The following is a 21271-nucleotide window of genomic DNA, read 5'->3' on the forward strand; positions in this document are numbered from 1 at the left end:
GCAAGAATAGTACACTAAAAACTAAAAGATCATTTAAAGAAATTAAAGAAGAACTAAGTAAAGGGAAAGACATCCTATGTTCATGGATTGGAAGACTTAATATTGATTTAGGATAGCAACGTTCTCCAAACTGACCTACAGATTTGTTGCAATCCTTATCAAAATTCCAAATGAAGAAATTGGTAAGCTTATTCCAAAATGCATATGGAACTGCAAAGGCCCTATAATAAACAAAACAACTTTGGCAAAAAAAAACAAAGCTGGGAGACTGTTATCTAATTTCAATATTTAATAGAAATCTGCAATAATTAACACAGTATGGTATTGGAAGAAAGAAATAAATGGATCAATGGAACAAAATAATCAAAAATTAAGCCCCCATTTACACAGACAACAGATTTCAAAAAAATTGCAAAGGTAGTTCAGTAGAGAAAGGATGGCTTTTTAAACAAATGGTGAGGAATAATTAGACATAAAAAGTTTTTTGATCCATACTTTGAACAATAAGCAAAAATGAACTCTCAGAATGGTTCATGGATCTAAATGTAACATGTAAAACCAAAAATTTTGCTAACAAAGGTAGGAAAAAAACATTGTGGCAAAGCATTAAAAAAGTACAAATTGATTAAAAGGCAATTTTTTAAAAAGTATACTCTTCAAAACACAATGATAACAAAAAGACAGGGTATAAATGGGAGAAAATCTTCACAAAGCATACATCTAATAAAAAGACTTATATCTAGAATATATAAGAAAAGTCCCAAAACTCAATAAAAAGAAAAATAACTCAGTTTTAAAGACAGGCAGAGAAAACATGCAGATAGCAAGTAAGCACTGACCACACCAAGTGTTGATGACGATAAAGAAGAGGAATGTAGGATGTAGCAACTGTAACTGTCCTACAAGCCTGGGAGGAAAGCAAAATGGCACAAATCCTTTAAAAAACAGTTTGGCAGTTTTTGAAAGTTAACTATTCACCTACCAAATGATCCTGCCATTTCACCCTTAGGTATTTGTCCAAGAGAATTGAAAGCATACGTCCACACAAACACTTGCATATGAAAAGTCATAGCAACTTTATTTGTAAAAGCCAAAACTCAAAATAACCCAAATGTCCATGGACAGAGAAGTATTAAACAGGGTGTGAAAATTCCATACAATGAAATATCATTCAGCAAATAAAAAGAAACAAACTACTGATCCATGACACGACATGGATGAATCACAAAATAATTATACTGAGTGAAAGCCAAACAAACACACAAACAAAAAATTACACTGTGTGATTTATTTATATAAAATTCTAGGAAATGCAAAGTAATATACAGAAGTAAAGAAAATAGATCAGTGGTAGCCCTGATGAGGAGAAGGGAGCATGATAACAAAAAGCAAGAGAGAAAGGTTTCTAAAGGAGTAATCAAAAAACTTTCAGGGGTATTGGATATGTTTATTATCTTAATCATAATAATGGTTTCCCATGGGTATATACATATATCAAAACTTATCAAATTATACTTACACTTTATGTGCAGTTTATTACTAGTTATAACACAACGAGGTTGTCAGAAAAAGAGAAATACTTTTCAAAATATTTAAAATTAATTGACCGCAGTATCAATTAATTTTATTACTCACTTCCGGCCGGTGTGCCTAGTCAATCTAACCATCAGCTTGCGTGCCTCTTCCGAGCTAGACTGAGTGTTTTTAACAAATGAAATTGGTTTCTCGAGTCCATGTTTTTCCAAAAGCTCTGACACACTATAAGTGAAAAAAGGATTATTTAATGTCTTGCTACCAAACAAAAAGAGTCTAAGAATCTTAGGCATATAGGTTGCACTTCAGTGTTTATTACTAAAAAAAATTATCCCATAGTGTAATCCAATTTTACATATAACATTGATTCTCAACAAAAAAGAAAAAAAATCTAATAATTATATAACAAATCTTACCTTTCTCATTGACTTTTATTAGAATGTAGTTGGGCTAAGTAGCATACTAAAAGAAAGCATGACCTATCTTTATCTCAAAAATCTTTTTTACCACAGCACCTGCAGTAAAATAAGCCAAATCTATACTTTCAGTACAGTTTTAATTCTTATTAATCCTATTGAGTATTCTGTTACAGGCAAGACTACTAGAAAAGCAATAAACTAAGAATGTTAGAGTTAGAAGACTCTGGAAATCATCAGGCTCATTCTCTATCAAGAATCCATTTTATAAATATACAAAATATGTCAAAAATTCTCTCTGTCTCATGAATCTTCTTGAGATAGCCCATTCCATAATAATCAACATCATATAAACACTTGATCTGACTCACAAAATCTCACATTTATGAACTGACTACTACAGTACTGAATAGAGTGACTGGATAGAATCCAGTAACTCTTCAGAAAATAGGTTTCATCAGTAAAGTCACCTGGCATTATGTATACTAAAACATTTATCAAGTATCTGGGGCTATGAGGTGGAACAGGAATACAAAGCTCTTATCTTGAAAGCACAGTAAATTAAGCTAAATAGTGAAACCTAAACATCATCTAGAAACCTATAGGGTGTTAACTGTTTCCTTGAGGTACTGATGGCATAATAAAACTACCAGGACCACCCATGGTTACAATCACAGACATGTGATGAAATAAATGATGTTTATTTCACTGTATCTCTTTGAGCTATCTCTTCTCAATTTTACTAGAGAAATAAAGGTAACTATGCAGATTTGTAGAGAATGAATTTACATTGACTCAACCCACCAAGCCTGAGTCAAACTAAACTGAATGTGTTAGGAAGGTAGCAAGGAGGACAGGCACAAGCCAACCTACAATGGGAAAAGGTGATTTAGTAAACATTTTTCAAGAAATACAACTGTATAACTTTTAGAACACAAAATAACAGGAATCAAGCTAGGTAATAATAAACACAGGTCTTCAGGAAACTGAACAGTTAATTCTCTATTAAACTCACATATTATGGTACACAAAACCATTCTGTTCCCTCAAAGGCAACTTGAAATATTTTTACACTAAAGTCCATTAATTTGAATAAGATTTCTAATCAGTGGACTCCAAAGTATCATACATACTACTATTAGTAACGTTATTAGCTATAATTTCTACAATTATATATTGGAAGACCAGAGTTTATTATTACTAAATTTTTACTTTTAATACAATACTTAAAAGTTAAATGTACATATTTATATAAACATAAAAATAAATATTAGTAAACAATATCAGACTTTCTACATGGGAAATTAAGACTATTTCAATCTCCAAAAGAGATAGTTTAACATTTTACTACAACAGTAAAGAATATTCCTCCAGTGTTGCATGAGGGTTCTAATGCAGTTTGACATAATACAAATAGTCAATTCAATGTATTATGCCCTAAAAAGGGAAGTTAGTGTAATAAACATTGTTTGCTGATAAAGATGCAATAACTGCTGCATGAACAAACATTCCTTATGTGCCTACGATGTAGGAGGCACTTTAAATGTTTAATCTAATATTGATTCCACAGTTTCATGAGTTAAGATATTACAGATACGAAAACCCTAGGCCCAAAGATCACACAACTAGTAAGTGGTAAGGTCTAAATTTGAACGTAGGTTTTCAAAGATCATGTTATTATTCTATCACTCCACTACAACAGGGGTATAGCGTATTTGCTGTTGAGAAAATTCACTCCCAAGATAAACAAAAATGAGGTCAAAATAGAAACAATGACTCACAGGCAGACTTAACGTGACATTTCTTGGACAAATTCCCTTAATAAGCATGGAGCCAAGAAAAACTGTCATTTTTCTCACCTGAGAATTTGTTCCAGTTGGTCTACCATGTCATGAAGCTTTGTGGTTGCCTCTGTCTTATCACTAATAAATTAAAAGAAGAAGAAGAAAAAAGCCCTTAAGCTTAGTATTAGATTTTTAAATAAAATACAAAACTTACTGAAGTGAAAAAAAAGGAAAGATGTTTCTTTTACGTGTACTGTATAACAATATTGCCTAAATTCATTCAGCATTACTCATGATTCAAGAGAATAAGAAATGCTAGAGTAGAACAATATTCTCTGCTACAGATTAGTCAGATATGAGCAACTATTTTCTAGGGTACTTTTGGTTCAGTTGTACTTCAAGGTAAAAAAAAAAATTACGAATCGATTGTTTAAGATGAGGTAAAGGGTAAAATCACTATTTACTACTGTTCTTTTAAACTAATGAAACAGATGAAGAAGAAGCATAGTCGTGTTGGCTTTCTCCTAGGCCTATCTACACAACTTAGGATCCCCTCCTCTCCAGGAAGTTTCCATTAGGATTCTATATCCTCAGGAAAGTTCTTACACATAATCATCCCCTGTGCTTTGTTAAGGGAAGGGAATCCCATCCACTTCAATGTTAAGGAATCAGTGAGAAGTACATCCATCACATAGAAAATCCCTGGTAGGGAGTGAAGATGAAAAGGCAATGCTTTCTGAGGAAGCCAGTAAGCAGAAACTAGAAGAAACACTACCATGAAAAAGATCACTACCATGAAAAAGATCACAAACTAATAAAAATGTGGTTGGTAGGGAAGATTAAGTATGGCACAACATATGTGCAAGTGAATAGAGGGATATGGTGAAAAAGATTATAACTGCTATAAAAGCCCTCTTTCACCCTAGACAACTCTGTGTCCCAAACACTCAACTGACAAACACTGCCCCTGCCACTCTCAGGTGCCTTCTGTGCAATGCTCCACCTGAATTCCCGCAAGATCTTATGGTTTCATTTATTTTTTATTATTTATTTTTTAAGTACAATTTTCATTGTATTTTTCTCCAGAGAATAGTCTGTCTTCATTATTTAAGGACTCAGCTCCTTACATAGGCTTTAGTGGGGATTGTGGGGCAGCACCCACAGGTCAAAATCGGCGTGGGGGTGTTTGGTGCTTCACGAGATCAATTCCTGACTATTTTGCTGTGAATTGCACAGCCCACACAGTAACGCAGCTTCACATACAGCTTGGGAAGCACATAGGCATTGAAGACGCTCGCTTCAGAAATGTCCCTGACTGCTGTGGCCTACACTATGTTTCGAATGACGAATTTCTTAATGCCCTTGTACTTGGGCATGCATCAGGCACAGTTCATGCAGTGAACAGGCTGCATGTGGCCACGGACCTTTTTGGCATGACCATTGTTCCTTCTTTTCCTTGTCACTTTGGTGGAACACACCAGAGAAAGCAATGGTTTTATTAACAAGAAGTCCTAACAAAAAATCTTTGGACTTGGAAAATTAAAAATGTCCCGCTTTGGACAAAAAACCCTCATTGTTTTTAAAACTATCTGCCTGGTCTAAATGTATCTGACAATTAATCACTGCAACTTACAAATATTACACCATCTGTTTACACTAAGTTTTAGGCTTTGGACAAGAATGATGAGTGGGATATATTCTACTGAAAGTCCTTCAGAATATTATTCATCAGAGTTAACTTCCCTTAACATACTCAGTCAGCAGTGTGTGTGTGTGTGTGTGTGTGTGTGTGTGTGTGTGTCTACGGTTTTTTTGTTTGTTTGTTTTGTTTGAGACAGGGTTTTGCTCTGTCACCTAGGCTGGAATGCAGTGGCAGGATCATGGCTCATTGCAACCTCTGCGTCCTGGGCTCAAGCGATCCTTCTGGCTCAGCCTTCTGAGTAGCTAGGACTAAAGGTGTACGCTACCACACCCAGCTAATTTTTAAATTTTTTTGTAGAGATGGGGTTTTCCTATGTTCCCCAGACTGGTCTCAACTGATTCTCCCGCCTTGGCCTTTCAAAGTGCTAGGATTTCAGGCACAAGTAACTGCACCTGGACTTATTCAGCAGTATTTTGGAAATTATCATGTTACAGCTCTATTATAATCATTTATCACAGATATTTGAGGTACAATGTTCTTCCTTTGTGAACTGACATTCACGAACATAATGAGTAAAAAATTTTTTAGCCAGATTAAATAATCTGCCTAGGTAAGATACAAAAAAATTTAATTAGATTAAGTGATTGCTCATTTCTCAAATAGCAAATGGATGTATTTATAGCTTACCATTTGATAAATAACAACTATTTTAACCACTAAAAATAAACAAATAATCACCAAGAGAATATAAATTGAAAAACTTGGCATGAAGAACAAAGAGAACCACAGAAAATATTTTGAGCCCTATATTTTAATACAAGGCTAATTTGTAATTACAAGTTACTTAGAAAATTAAAAACATGTAATGCAATCATTAAGAAACTAATGGAGTAACAAGAAAATATCAAGCCATTCTTTGTGTTTACATAAAAAAAATGTTAGATCAGAAACCAATAATCTGAAGCCAAGAAACGCTTTTGGCCGTGTAAACACGAGAGGCATTTCTTAGCCTACACACTCCTCAAAAACAAACATGTTAATCCCCTAACTACAACATCTACATAGAAAATGTTTTTAATATCATAATCCTACTGATACCATGATAACCTCCTCAAAGCAGGCAAATTACTATTTAATAACTAATAGATAAGCTCTAATTGATATTTATGCTATTTCAGTTTAGTGGAAAACAAAGCCTAATATATTTACTTTTAAGAGTTATGCGCATGAGTTAGAAGTCAGTGATTGTGCCTGGCTGACTTAGGAACAAGAAATGAGATATGAAGCTGACAGAGGAATCATAAGGTTTCCACCGAGCCCAGTAAGGAAGAAACTCCCTGCCACTCCAGCTTTCGGAGGAAAGAGGGGCTTCTGCATCTCTTGTCACACTCCAGGGAGGAGCAATTTGACTACTGACACACTGACAGCCTTTGGGTTGAGATTTTTAAACAATGGGAACAACATTTTGCTACAAAAATCTATTAATGCTATCCAGTTTACCTGCCTTTGGCTGCCTATGGAAGGCCTACAGTTCTCAGAGACACACTTGTACACTCTGCTGCTCTCTACTAGGGATGTGAGGTAGCCTGTATTCACACCAGTACAGGTCTGAATAATCCCCAGATGCTGAGTCCACTCTGATTTACCTTTCCCTATATGAAGAAGGAAGGAAGAAAAGAGAGGAGTACGAATAAACTTATCAAGGAAAAAATATAAGAACATTCCTCAAAGGTCTGAAGGTTATGAATTTCCAGAATGGATGAGACCATTCAGTGAACACCACAATGAATTTACATATGAAACAGAAACACATCCTTATGCTATTTCCGAACACCAAAAAAAACCTTCTTTTAAAAAAAATCCATATTTAAATAGGTATTATTCAGGATGCCACTGAACTTCTCAACAATACTAGAAAGAAAAGACAAGAGTAACACCTTCAAAATTCACAAGATAACGATTCTAGGTCTATGATTCCATGTACAATTAAACCTTCTACCAAGTAAAAGTGTGCAATTATGGTATTTTCCTAATACGTGACAGTCTTTTAAAAAATACCTCTCAGGCAATCTTTGACAGGAAGCTATTTGACAGTATACTCCATCAAAATGAGGAAAAAGTGAAGAAAGAAGAAAGGAAAACCAAGAAATGCAATATGCAACACGAGAGAGGCAAACGACGTCCCAGGATAATAGATGGACAGCAGACACAGAGAACAATTCATTCATACCAATTCCAAGAAGGATGTTTCAAAAGGAAGAGAGCGAGAGAAGAAGAGACAACAACAACAACAACAACAAAAAAAAACAGGAAAGGAACAGAGAGATTATTAAATAGTTTTCACAACTGAAAGTAATTTAACAGTTCTGTCAAAGCATGAGGGTGATGGAAAAAAATAAACAACAGAAAAGGAAATTATTCAATCCAGGAAAATCAGATAGGTGTATTAAAAGGAAAATAAACCACACCTAGTTCTGCAGTATAAACAATATTTACATAATCATAATGATTAAAACACTGGAAAATGGTAGGAGAAGTGGATATGGGAGAAGGGAAAGGACTTCCATAAAAGGAAGTCAAAATGATATAAAATTGCAAAATCAAAAAAATAACAACATGAGCATAACATTTTAAAGGAGGTAGGCAAAGACAAGGAAAAATCTACCAGTGAAAGTATTTGCTTTTTGAAGACAGGAATCCAAGAATGGGAAAACTGGGCAGCAAACAGTTGTTTATCAGCGGATATTACTAATACCAGTCTTCTTATTCTGACTTTAACTATGTTCATACATTATTTATATTTAAAAATTAGAGGAAGATCATGTCCCTTTAAGCTCCTTTATTTTAGAAAAGCGCCTCCCCACGGCCCCACATTTTGTCTTCCTAAATGACACTAACTATTTAAAGTACAAAGACCAGTTAATGCACAGAACCGCTCACATTCTGTATTTGTCTTACTCTTCATGGTGTTATTTAACTTGTCTCTCTATTTCCCCTATTAGCTGCAAACTAGAAGTTCCGCCTAAAAGACTAATCTGATTAGACTCACGGTAAACAACTTTAGCAAAAATATTTCTTAAGGGCTGCTGTTAAGACCAGGTGCTTCATACTGCATCACATCAGGAGGCATATAAAGTCAGGTAGTCTGACTATAAGTGATGCCACCTTTCACGACTTGGTTAAGATGATGGCAGTTCGAGCTCAACTTTGAAATTTAAAAAAAAAAAAAGTCACTGGGGTAATACTTTGGTATCATGCAAATAACCTTTTCTCATTAATCTTTCACCTGATTTCACTTCCACTAATGACTGCATGAATAACTATTTCACAGTAGATTGCAAAATTGGTGACTGCTATCATTTGTTACATAAGAAATAAAAATTTCCTTTGGTCAGATATAAGCCCTCCTCCCAAAATAAAAAGAAGAAATAAAAATGTTCTCAAAAGAAAAAGGAAAAGAGAGAAAAGAGGGAGAAGATAAAAAGAGAGCAAAGAGAAAGAGAAAACAGAGAATGAGGCTTTCTTGTCTAAATATCTGATTTTGTAAATCGAGAAATTAATGACCAAAGAAGTAAAGTGACTTGGCTAAAAGTCATAAAAGCTTAAAACAGGTCTGCTGGTATTTACCACTCTTTCATGTGTTGTTATTTATGTCCCCAGATGTGAAATTTATCATACATACTCAATTTAATAGACGGATCAGAAGAATAATTGTTACCTGACTTCCAAAGAAAAAATACAAATTTGACTTGCATACAACTAAATAATCCAAAAGCATATTATATACATTTCCATTTAAACATAAAAGCAGTTAAGAATTAGGTACATTCACTACTTAAAAGAATTCCTGTAGGCAAAGGCAAAAAACAAACAATTCATAGAATAAATATAATTAGTCCATAAATGTGAAAAAAAAGCTTCATTAAAAACACAATTACTACCTACTGACTTATAAAAAGTAGTTTTTGTGGAGATGGTGGTGGTATTTTTGTTTTTTAATAGAAAATTATCATGTTTGACAAAATTCAGAATTTATAATCACAGTTGAACAAAATATAGAACTTCGCATATATTGGTAAGACAAGAAATGTTTATCCTAGGCAATAGGACTGAGGACGATTTTGTTTTCTTCTTTATGTTTTTTTCACATTCCCAAAATTCTCTAAGGTAAACATTTGGGGAAGCAACGTTTTTAACTGTTAGAATAAAACAACACAATTAAGACTGGCACACTGTGGATTCTTACCCATATCCTCTTTCTGGCAGACATTCTAGTATGTCATAGCAAAGAGAGAGTTGGTCATTTCGTTCACAGGTATAGATGCACTCTAGTGCTACTGCCATCAGTTGGTCCTGATCAGGAATAATTTTTTGCTGCAGCTACAGAAAATAAAGTATGTTGCATTAAATGTCGACAGATTTATAGTCAACTTTTCCATATCTCAATACTACTGTCAATAGAATATTAAATAGCACAATTAATCAACTACAGAAACAAGTCTTGATTTTTCTTTATAGATTTCTGGGGTCTTTAATAATTCTAACTGAAATCATTACAGGATCAACTATAAAATCAACTATAAAAGATAATTTGTAACCCCATAAGCTGTGTATCAGTTGAAAACAGATTCTTCAATTTATGACCCAGTCAATATATAAAAAAAAAAACACTGTGAATTAAAAAGGCAATTCATTAAGAACATTTCTAACCCTGGAGCCAAATTCTATGTGTTTCAGTTACAAAGTTATAAAAAATTCTTTAACTGATATTCAAAGATGTTACAACCTATTACTTTTCAGTAGGCACTACATATTACTCATTTAACTACAGAGTGCTGACATTCTATTCAAAAGAAGTCCAATTGTAACACAGTACTGTGCAAATCACAGAACACATTCCATATTTCTGATGAAGAAAGATGGCTACTTAGGGTCACTTTCTATACAGAACAAAGCATTTCCCATTGCAAACCACAGATTCCCATTCTTGGAGTATTTTCCAGGATACGAAAATAACTAATTGATTTTTGTTTTTCTCATCTATAAAGTGTGAATATTAACAATACCTTTCTAAGAGGACTATTGCAAGGATTAAATTAATAAATATAGAAGGAAAAATACAGAAAAAAGTAAGAATTTGCATGCTTATATTATTAGCACCACAGCAACCAAATGAAAGTAATTTTCTTAGAGCTCTTTTCAACAACGAAATGAATCTAAGATAATTTCCATGACAATAGTCTACTGGTTTTCAATGTTTTAGTAGAAATTCATCAGTAAACACACAAGAGATAGGAAAGTGATGGAGAGAAGCTACCAAACAAGGGCATTTTCTCAGTAGAAAAGCCACATCAATGGACGTAAAAAAGAAACTTTCAAGGTTACCAGGAAAACAAAGTTTTCCAAAGCTGCCGAATTAAAGGATTTACATACATTTCTTCAAGGTACACTTGGCCCTCCATATCTGTGGGCTCCACTTCCCTGGATTCAACCAACCATGGATCCAAAATATCTGGGGGAAAAAGTATCTGTCTGCACTGAACATGTACAAACCATTTTTTCTTATCATTATTCCCTAAACAATATAGTATAAAAACTATTTACTTAACATTTACATTGTATTAGGTATTATATGTAATCTATAGAAGATTTAAAGTATACAGGAGGATGTGTAAAGGTTATTGCAAATACTACATCATTTTGTATCAGGGACTTGAGCATCCATGGATTTTGGTAGCCTGGTGGTAGGAGGGCTTAAGAGGGGTCCTAAGGCAATCCACCACAGATACTGAGGGATGAATGTATTCATTTGAAAAATGTCATCTTTAACCAAGGTTGCCAAGTGACTAACTGGTAAAATAGGAACAAGCTGAGAGTAATAAAAGTAAGTACTGTTGAAAATTAATAAAAACAGCTGCCTTTTCCTGATTTATTTTTCCTTCTTTCCTGTGTGTGTGTATATATACAGTTTTGTTTTGTTTTTGTTTTTTTGCAGATACAAGGTCTCACTGTGTTGCTCAGGCTGGTCTCAAACCCCTGGCCTCAAGTGATCCTTCTGCCTCGACTTCCCGAAATGCTGGGATTACAGGCATGAGCCACCACACACAGTCCTCTGATTTCTTATTGTGTGCCAAGTACCATTTCTAAGTGCTTTATGTGCACTAATTTGTAAGTCTTCATAACAATCCTATAAAATTAGTACTAGTACTATTCTCATTATACATAAATGAAAAACAAACACCCTAACAGGTCAAATAATTTGCCTGAACTCAAAGAGCTAATAAGTGGTAAAGCAAGGATTCAAATCAGGCAATTGGCTCCAGAGCCTAAACTAAGCAATACAGGCTCTCACAATCCTGCATTCAGGAAGAATGAAAGAAAATGAGAGAAGATATGGCAATAAAACACTCATATATGGTAAGAAAACATCCCCAGAAGATAAAAACACTGAAACCAATTTCAGTCAAGGAACAATTTGGGAAACCATTTGAAATAAAAGCCAAAGTCCTGATGTCTTACTTGTTCTCCCCACTTCCCGTCTTTCCCTCTGTGAGACGTTAAAGAACAACTTTTATTTATTTTTTTATTTTCTGAGACAGAGTCTCGCTGTGTTACCCCTCAAGTGCAGTGGTGCAATCTCGGCTCACTGCAACCTCCACCTCCCAGGTTCAAGCGATTCTCCTGCCTCAGCCTCCTGAGTAGCTGGAATTACAGGCACCCACAACCACATCTAGCTAATTTTTGTATTTTTAGTAGAGACGGGCTTTTGCCATGTCGGCCAGGCTGGTCTTGAACTCCTGACCTGAAGTGATTCACCCACCTCGGGCTCCCAAAATGCTGGGATTACAGGTGTGAGCCACTGTGCTTGGCCCTAAAGAACCACTTTTAAGTTCAATGTCCTTGAGTCCATATTTGATCACATATGCTCAAACCTTATGTTGAGAATCCTTTAACAGTCTTTCAATACGAAAGGTAAACAATAAACCTTTTGCCTTCCAGTTAAACGCCTCTATGGTCTGCTCCCATGAACCACTTACCCTTCTACATAAAGTTTTATTCCACTCAAATTAAATTACTTGCGCTTACCTAAACATGATATTAACCTGATTATGTCTCCTTGTTTTAGTCTACTCGTACCTGGAATGTCTTCTTAAGAAGACATGTCTTGCCATGTCTAAAACCTATCCAATAATCCAGTTTTATCTTCATTTGACTTTGACTTAAATTCAGCTTTCCCAGATGTCTACAGTCCTGGAGTATGCTCAATAGTTGCTAGTCCAGTGAGTAAGTCCTTACACTACTCTCATACATAGATACCCTTTTCTCTCTGTATTCCTATGGCATATTTCTTTTCTCTTCTTATGCCATTCAGCATATCTTTTAAAATATAATCTGTTGTGTCCATAAACCATACTGTTCAAATTTGTAAGACATTTTTCAATCTTTCCCTGTTAGAATCCTTATAAGATACCTAACTTCATATAGTCTAAGACACACTTTTTTCATCATTCCTTCCCTATGATCTCAGTTGCCACTTTTATACTGTCATTTGCCTTTTCTCAAGCTAAAAGAGGACAGCCCATCTGGGACTTTCTAAGAAGTCAATGAAATGAGTCTTCCACACCACAGGCTGCAGATTACCATCCATACTGCATAGCAAGGTAAAATACAAGAGAATAATAATTTCTAAAAAAATCTTAAAATTATGCACTATATACACTAGAAAAGAACACAGATGATAAGATAGGATACCTGGAAAATCCCAAAGAATCAAGCAATCAAAGAAATCAGTGAAGTAGCAGAATACAAAATTAACATACAAATAGCTTTTATATACACAAACATTAAACAGAGGAAATGAGGGCAGATAGTACCAACAGAGAAAACTTAAAACTTAGGAATAAATTTAACAAAAAATGTGCAAAACATCTAAAAGGAAAATTTTTAAGCAATCCTAAAAGAGATTTAAAAAGACATAAACTAATAGAACAACATCCCCTATTATTGGATACGATAGCTGAACATTAGACAAATACTGGTCTCCCTAAGTTAACGTACAAATTCAGTGCAATCACAACAAAATACCGATAAGTGATTTTATGCAAGTAGACAAACTGGTACTAAAGTTCAGATAGAAAAACAAATACACAATAACAAAAAAACAAAAACAAAAACAAAAAACGGGGAAAAAAAACCCACAGAGGAATACTACCTCCTCAGACATTAAAACACACTAAACTCTCTATAATTAAAATCATGCAGTACTAGTGCATGGACAGACAGACCAGTAGAATACAGAAACTCTAGAATTAAACCCATGTACAGATGGAAATTTCAGCATATGACAAAGGTGGCATTTCAAAGCAGTAGGGTAAAGAGAAACGTTTTAATAAATGATGCTGGAACAATTATGTAGTCATCTAGGAAAATAAAATCAGATCCATGTCTCATGATTCAAAAGAATAAACTCCAAATAAATTGGGAAGAGAAAAATAAAACCATGTAAGTACTAGAAGAAAACGTGAGAGAATTCTTCCTTAACTCTGAGTATGAAAAGGCTTTCCAACCATTACTCAAAATACAGAGGCAGTAAAAGATCGAACAATTCGACTACACAAAAATAAAAAAAATGAAAACATTGTATGACACAATAAACAAAGTCAAAAGACAACTGACCAATTGGGAGAAGTAGTCACAATATAGGCCATAGACAAAGGGTTAGTTACACGAATATGTAAGAATTTCTAAAAATTAAGGTACAAAAGAACAAAAACCCTAGGCAAGAATGGAGTACGGACAGGAATAAGTTCAGAAAAGAGAGATAATGTCTATCTAACATATCGGAATATGTTAAAACTCATTTGTAATTAGAAAAGTGCAAATTGAAACAATACTGAAATACCATTTCTCACCTATCCCATTGGCACAAATTTTAAAATATGACAACAAATTCTGTTGGCAAAATTGCGGAGAAATGGGCATGCTCCTACTTGGTTGGTGGGAATGTAAATTAGAACAATCCTACTAAAGAAAAATTTGGCAATATCCAGATAACTCTTGCCTTTTTAAACCCAGCAATCTCCTTCCAGGAATATACACTGAAGATACACCAATAATTTAAAAATACATATGGACAAGGTTATTCATTGAAGCACTGCTTGTAATTGCAAAAATATTTGGAATGACATGCATCCCAATACATGGAAAGCTAGTGAGACTAAATAAGTAAGTTCTTAAAATGTTATTAGATTTAGATTTATATCCATACGTGGCTAGTGGCTACCATTTTGAATAGCATAGCTCTAGAGATACTTCTGAATTCCCGAGGACCGTACACCAAATTGCAGCCAAAAGTTTAAGGGGTTAAGTATGCCCTCCGCAAACATATCTTGCTGGGACAGGAGTCCAGGACCTGCCAAGGAGAGGGGCCTAGTAAGCACCCGCCACTTCCAGTACTTTCTGGAGGATTACACCCCAGGAATAAGGGAGAACTAGAAATAGGAGAGTCTTTTCAAAACTTGAAACGCTCAATCCCTGATCAGATTACAGGGACTTCACTACTCAGAGAATAAAATGACAAAGAGAGCAGAGATTACTTGCCACATGGGTAACTGGCGAAGGATAACTTCCATATCACAGTACTGCAAATTAAAACCACGAGGAGATGCTGCTATGTACACAGCAGAATGAGTCAATTTTTTCAAAAGACCCTCAACGGCAATTACACAGGTGTTCTCTTTAGAAAAATGTCTAGCCTTATACATTCTTTGTAGTTTTCTGTTATGTATGCCGTATTTGTTTTCTATTGCTGCCATAACAAATTATCACAAACTTGATTACTTAACACAAATTTATCCTCTTACAGTTCTGTAGGTCAGAAACCAAAATGGGCCTGACTGAGCTAAAATTCAGTTGTCAGCAACTGAATGTGTTCCTTCAGATGCTCTAGGAGAGAACCCACTTCCTTGCCTTTTCCAGCTTCTAGAGGGTGCCCACACTACTTGTCTCATGGCCCCTTTCTCTATCTTCAAAGACAGCATCACTCTGACAATTTTATAGCATCCTGATCACAGCCGGAAAGATCTGCTACCTTTAAGGACTCATGTGGTTAGACTGGGCCCACCTGGATAATTCAGGACAGCTTTGCCATCTAAAAGTCCTTGGTTTAATCAAACCTGCAAAGCCCCTTTTGCCAGGTAAGGTAACATCTTCATAGGTTCAGGAATTAGGACACGGACATTTTGGGAGGCCACTATTCTACCTACCACACGTGCTATACGTCAGAATAAAAATATAATAAAGTAATATGCATACTTGACTATTCAAAGTCTGGTTAAGATTATCCTCATCCAAAACCTGAACAATTTAGATCCTTTGATCATTTTAACTCTGATACTAAAACTTTCTTCTTACTATTGTTCGTCTTGCTTTTAATACTTTCCATACTTTTTCATTATTATTAATTTATACACTGAATGTTTATTTATATTTTTCTCATATTTACTGTTTCCTAAGTAAGATTCTTTTTTCCCCACTCTTTATCATTCCCTCTTATATCTCACTACTTTCTTTTTGGATATAATTTCCTTCTTCATGAAGTACATCCTTGAATAATTCTTTCAGGATGGGTCTGTAAATGATAAACTCCCTCAGTTTTCAGTTATCTGTAAAAAGTCTTTTTTACAGTCACATTTGAATGATAGCATCTCTATGTAAAACATCCTGGGTTAGAAATGCAGTATACTATGTAGCGTAAAGGTTTTGAAGTCACACTACTTAGGCTTAAATCCCTAATGCATCAGTAAATAAGAAACACATAATGTGAGCAAGCTAACTAACTACTCTGCTTTTCTGAATCTATAAAACGCAATGATAGCTATATAGTCATAAAAAATTTTAAATGAGTTAATACATGTGAAATGTTTAAAACATAACTACCAAAGAAAAAGCATTAAGTAGCCAGGCATGGTGGTTCATGCCTATAATCCAAGTGCTTTGGGAGGCTGAGCCGGGAGGACTGCTTGAGGCCAGGAGTTCCAGAGACCAGCCTGGGCAACGTAGCAAGACACCATCCCTACAAAAAGTTTTTTTTTAAAGCATCAAGTAAATGCTGGCTATCATTAACTATTAGGTTGACTTAAATATCAAGGTTAATTTTCCTCAACATTTAACACATGTATATTATTTCATTGTCTTCTGGTATCCACTGTTCTTAAGAAGTCTGCTTTCAGATTTACGGTTTTCCTTTGACTGTAACTTTTGTTTACACTAGGCCACTTTTAAGATTCTCTCTGTGTCCGTGGTATCCTTAAGTTCCATTACAGTGCATCTAAATATAGGCTGAACTGTATTTCACTTATCTTCCTCAAGATCTGAATGCACCTCGTATCTTTCATTGATTTTAGGAAAGTCCCACGTTGAATACTGCCTGCTTATTGTCATCTCTAGTCTCTCTTCCTGGAAGGCTTATTCTCTTCCTGGAACTCTTATGTCAGACCTGCTCTCTCTATCCTCAGTCTTTTAACCCTGTATATTTTTCATTTCTTCACCTTCATGTGTAACAATCCAGAAAATTTCTTAGATTACCTTCAATATTTCAATTCTTTCTTAAATGGTAGCCAAAATTCTTTTGAATCCATCCATTTAATGTTTTGCTTTTATTACTACAGTTTCAACTCTAGAAGTTCTATTTGCTTCTTTTTCAAATCTTTTCTTTTTTCACAATTTCTCCTTCCTATCTCATGGTCTTTATTTCTTTCCTCACATCCTAAATATTTAAAATATTCATTTTATAGCCTGCATCTGATCATCTATTACCAGAAGGGAAGGGGAGCAAGGCCTGCCACCGAGTTTTGCTCAAAGTTTACTTTCCTTTTGTGTTTTATAAAGTCGGATTGTCAACTCATCTTTATCAAAGCTTTATCTATAAGAATCTTGTACAGTCTAGATTAAAGTGAGTCCTTCAGAGAGGTTTTGCTTTTGCTACTACCAAGCAAACTAGGTATCACCAGCCCATGTCCAGTTTTATCACAGGTCACAGAGGAGTATTAATTGAAAGCACATATTCATGTTAGGCAAGCTTGTTGTTTGACCACTCAGAAAGCAACTCCCTGCCCCCACATTCCCCACTCCCCTCGAATCCAGAATACATGCCCAGGGAGCCACGATCCTCTGCTGACTTCATGTGCCAACGGATAAGCAGTTTCCTACTCTACACTTTTATTGATAATGCATCCTTTAAAGAGCCCTGGCATTATACAGAAGTCTTATTTCTTCTTTTTCTTTCATTTTCTGCATGATAAAGAGTCTTTAATTTTAAATGAGTATCAGTATACCAAGTAATAACATGTAAAAGTTTGTGAATTCTATTATCTGGTTTTGATTAAGAGAAACTAAATGTAGCCCAAACAATTCACAAGTATTCATTATTCTAACCGTTAGCAAGAATAAACTACTTTAAGGCTTGCTGCGACTTCTCACAGGTTCAAGTAACTGTTTAATATTTTTTCATAAAGCCCATGACCTTCAAGAAAGTGTTAGAACAAAAAAAAAATTATTTCATCCTTTTTTTTCTTCAAAGAAGTGCATTTCTTTTTACTAGATCTAAGAAAGAAAAAGTCAACATTGACTTATGTGTACTTGAGCTAAAAGGCATAGGAAAACAGACAACATGTGCTCATTAAATTTCTAAGAAATATGAGGGGAAAAGATAAAATCTTTGGATAAGTTCTAAGTCTGTACAAAGAAGCTATATTTGCTACTTTCAAAAAATTAAAAGACCGACTGTATAATATACAGAAATAATTTAATGCCTTTTCACAAGAACATAACGTGAGCTTTGCTAAAGCTTCATATTCCACGAGGGCATCTAAAATGCCATTCCATGAAACAGGTGCTCCTCTCTTCTGGAAGTTTGCAGGGATTTCTAGCCAATATGGCAAAGGTTGTTGAAGACTTCATCCCAGTTCTGCTAGAAGTAGGTCTGGAAGACAGGCATCTTTCTGTGGATCTCCTGCAGTTCCGTGGGATCTCGGTGCTGTAGCTTCCTTGGCCTTGAACACTTTCTCCCTCTGCAGGCTGTTCAATTTCAGCCTGAGTTATGGCATTGGCCTGTTTCCTCCTCCTGTTCTTTTGCGTGGTACCCCTCCTCAGTGGATGGCTTCTCAGCCTACAGCATCTGCTGGCCAAGTGACTGGCCACGGCTGTGGTGACTCTGAAGCCAAGGCAAGCGCCCTAAATCGGCTCCAGGGTCAGCTGACCAGGTCACTCACGATCTACCAGAAGTCTGACTTCTGACTCATCATTTTAAAGACTTCACCTTCTATCTCAAGACAGGTATTAAAATTCACTCCTCTACAGGTTTTCAAGACCACAGTCCCTATCCCTAAGCCACTCCCTCCTTCTCATGAGTATTTCTCTAACTTCTACCTCTCTCTTCAGTTTTGCCTGGTAGAAATTTCCCTGGTTTTCCTAAAAGTTCAACTATGCAGGTAAACAGATTTTTAAAAATTAACATTTTAATGAATACTTCTAAATACTTTAGTGGTAACATTTTTAGAATTTCTAGTCAATGATATTGCCAGCTACAAAAATTTATATTCATCTTTATGTTTTTTGAGTTTTCTAAATATTCTACAGTAAGCATTAAATAAGAAAAGGTCATTTTCAAACCAAAATTGCTCACTGACATATGTAATCAGAAATGAACCAAAAAGATGGCACCTAACAAAGCTATGATATCTAGTGAAGTCCTATTTGTTAAAAGAAGAGTGGACATTTAAAGCAGTTGTTACTGGTTTTCCATCAAAATCACGAATAAATTGTCAAACGCATACTCCAGGATGCTTCTGCTAATTTCTAATCCATTATATCTGGATTGAGCACAGAAAATGCTAAGAAAAATGCATATGGTTCTGAGGCACAGATACACTCAAAAATTACTAGTTTAGAAGTCAGAGAACAATATGAGAAGGCGGAAGCTTTCGGCCCCCAGTTATCCCTACCTAGGACTAGCCCAAGTTTCTTCCCAAGTTTCACTTTCCAAGGAGGAATCCAAGCAAAGAACAATGACTCAAAATCAGAAAGGAGTACTTTACGATACTATTTTTAAAAAGAGGAAGGTTTGAGGCATATGTGATGGTTTCAAAGACAAACATGGCAGCCAAGTGTAGTGGTAGCACTGGGATACGTCTCAAGATCCATTTCTTTATCATTATGACTCTGGTCAATTTCATTATCATTCCCAAGTATTCGCTCCTCTCTTCCTTTGAGAGGATTATTCTTCCCTGCCCCATTAACATCAAGCTTGCCCATGAGATGTTCTTTGACCCGTGAAATGTAAAGAAGTAACCTAAGCTACATTTGGACTGAAGTTTTGTGAGCCACTGTGTGTATCTACTTTGTTCTTTTTCCTGTGCCACAAGAGAGAAAAGGGGAATGTTCTTTCTTCCTGAGTCCCAAATGAATAAGACATGGGACATAGCAGAGGCCAACCACAGCTGACATGACACTTGTGAGAAATAAATGTTCGCAGTCGTAAGCTACTAAGATACAGATGTCACTTGTTAATGTAGCATAACTTAGTCTATCCTGTGTGATACAGAAATAACTGCACCTATTACATTACTAAAAATACTTTGTGCATGATTCATGGAAGCTCTGAGGTGTATTGTTTTTGCAAGTAATCAAGTAAAATACAAACAAGGCTCCCTGCATAATTTTAGTAAAGCAAACAAATGTAATCAAGTTATATAAAGCAACATAATAAAATACAGTGTGAAATTTATAACATTCAAAATAGAAGTCACTGTGTCAAACCCTGGCAAATGGAGCTGGGGAGAGCCATGAAGTTGGGGCGGGAGGGGGGGCTCTTAGATATCATTTGCCTAATAACAGGAACTATCACAAAAATTTTTCCCAAACCACAGTTGACTACATGAATCACACAAGGACAGCTAATTACTTCTACATAAACACTTGCCTATTTCAAAAACTCTCTCAAGTCCAACCCAAAACTACAAGAGCCTAACCATAACTCCAAGATTACAAAGCCCTATCTTACTACAACTGACGCTTGCAAATCAGAATTCACCAGCTCTTGTAAGACACTGCCAGCACCAAAAAGATTTCTTTTCAAAACAACTTGCACAACCTCCTCTTTCCCCAGTAAACCCTAATCTATTCCTTTAATCTCCACACATACTGGAAGCCACTGTGGTCTGTATGCATGTCTTGAATTGCAGTCCTACTTCTCAAATATTGTTCCCAAATAAAATCTTTTCACTTAGAGATTTGTCTTGTTGTATTTTTTATATTGATACCAGTTTCAGTCATGCATTCATGTATTCACTTGCCCTGCCAAAATTTGCTGACATTTGCTCTCTACTAGCCACCGTGCAATTGCCTGGTAATAAGGAGATAAGTAAGATCTAGAGGATATACACAGAAAGCAAAGGGAGAGAGAGACAAACATGTAAACAAATAAATACAGCACAGTATGACAGTAGAGACAGAGCATGAAGACAGAGGAGTCACAGAAGGTTTCATAACGGAGAGAATCTGAGCAGGCCCTTGAAGGATAGGCAGGCATTTGTTAAGTGAAGTAAAGGGGATCACTACTCCAAACAAAGGAAGCAGTTCGCAGCACACGGAGGGCCAAGAGTGAACCAGACAGGGGAGGAGTTGAGAAGTTCCATGTGAGTATCCTAGTGCATACACAGAGAGAAATAAAGCTAAAGGGCAGACAGGAAGCAGACAGCAAAGAACCTTACAGCCTTGGTGAAGAGTGGTAGAAACGGGGTGCAGCACAGTATGACAGTAGAGACAGAGCATGAAGACAGAGGAGTCACAGAAGGTTTCATAACGGAGAGAATCTGAGCAGGCCCTTGAAGGACAGG

At 35.6% G+C, this 21271-nt stretch overlaps 1 protein-coding gene across 1 annotated transcript in view; it reads right to left on the reverse strand.

The window, feature by feature from the left end:
- The window catches only part of NBAS (neuroblastoma amplified sequence), a 406203-nt gene that overhangs the window by 229436 nt on the left and 155496 nt on the right, over positions 1–21271 (reverse strand). The window contains exons 26-28 of the mRNA XM_011942078.1: positions 9622–9755; positions 3809–3871; positions 1636–1758 (exon numbers count right to left, since the gene is read on the reverse strand). Coding sequence (XP_011797468.1) covers positions 1636–1758; positions 3809–3871; positions 9622–9755 — 320 coding nt within the window. The remainder of the gene's footprint in view (positions 1–1635; positions 1759–3808; positions 3872–9621; positions 9756–21271) is intronic.

The sequence above is a fragment of the Colobus angolensis genome, unplaced genomic scaffold, assembly GCF_000951035.1.
Source record: "Colobus angolensis palliatus isolate OR3802 unplaced genomic scaffold, Cang.pa_1.0 Scaffold205, whole genome shotgun sequence".
NCBI classification, from domain to species: domain Eukaryota; kingdom Metazoa; phylum Chordata; class Mammalia; order Primates; family Cercopithecidae; genus Colobus; species Colobus angolensis.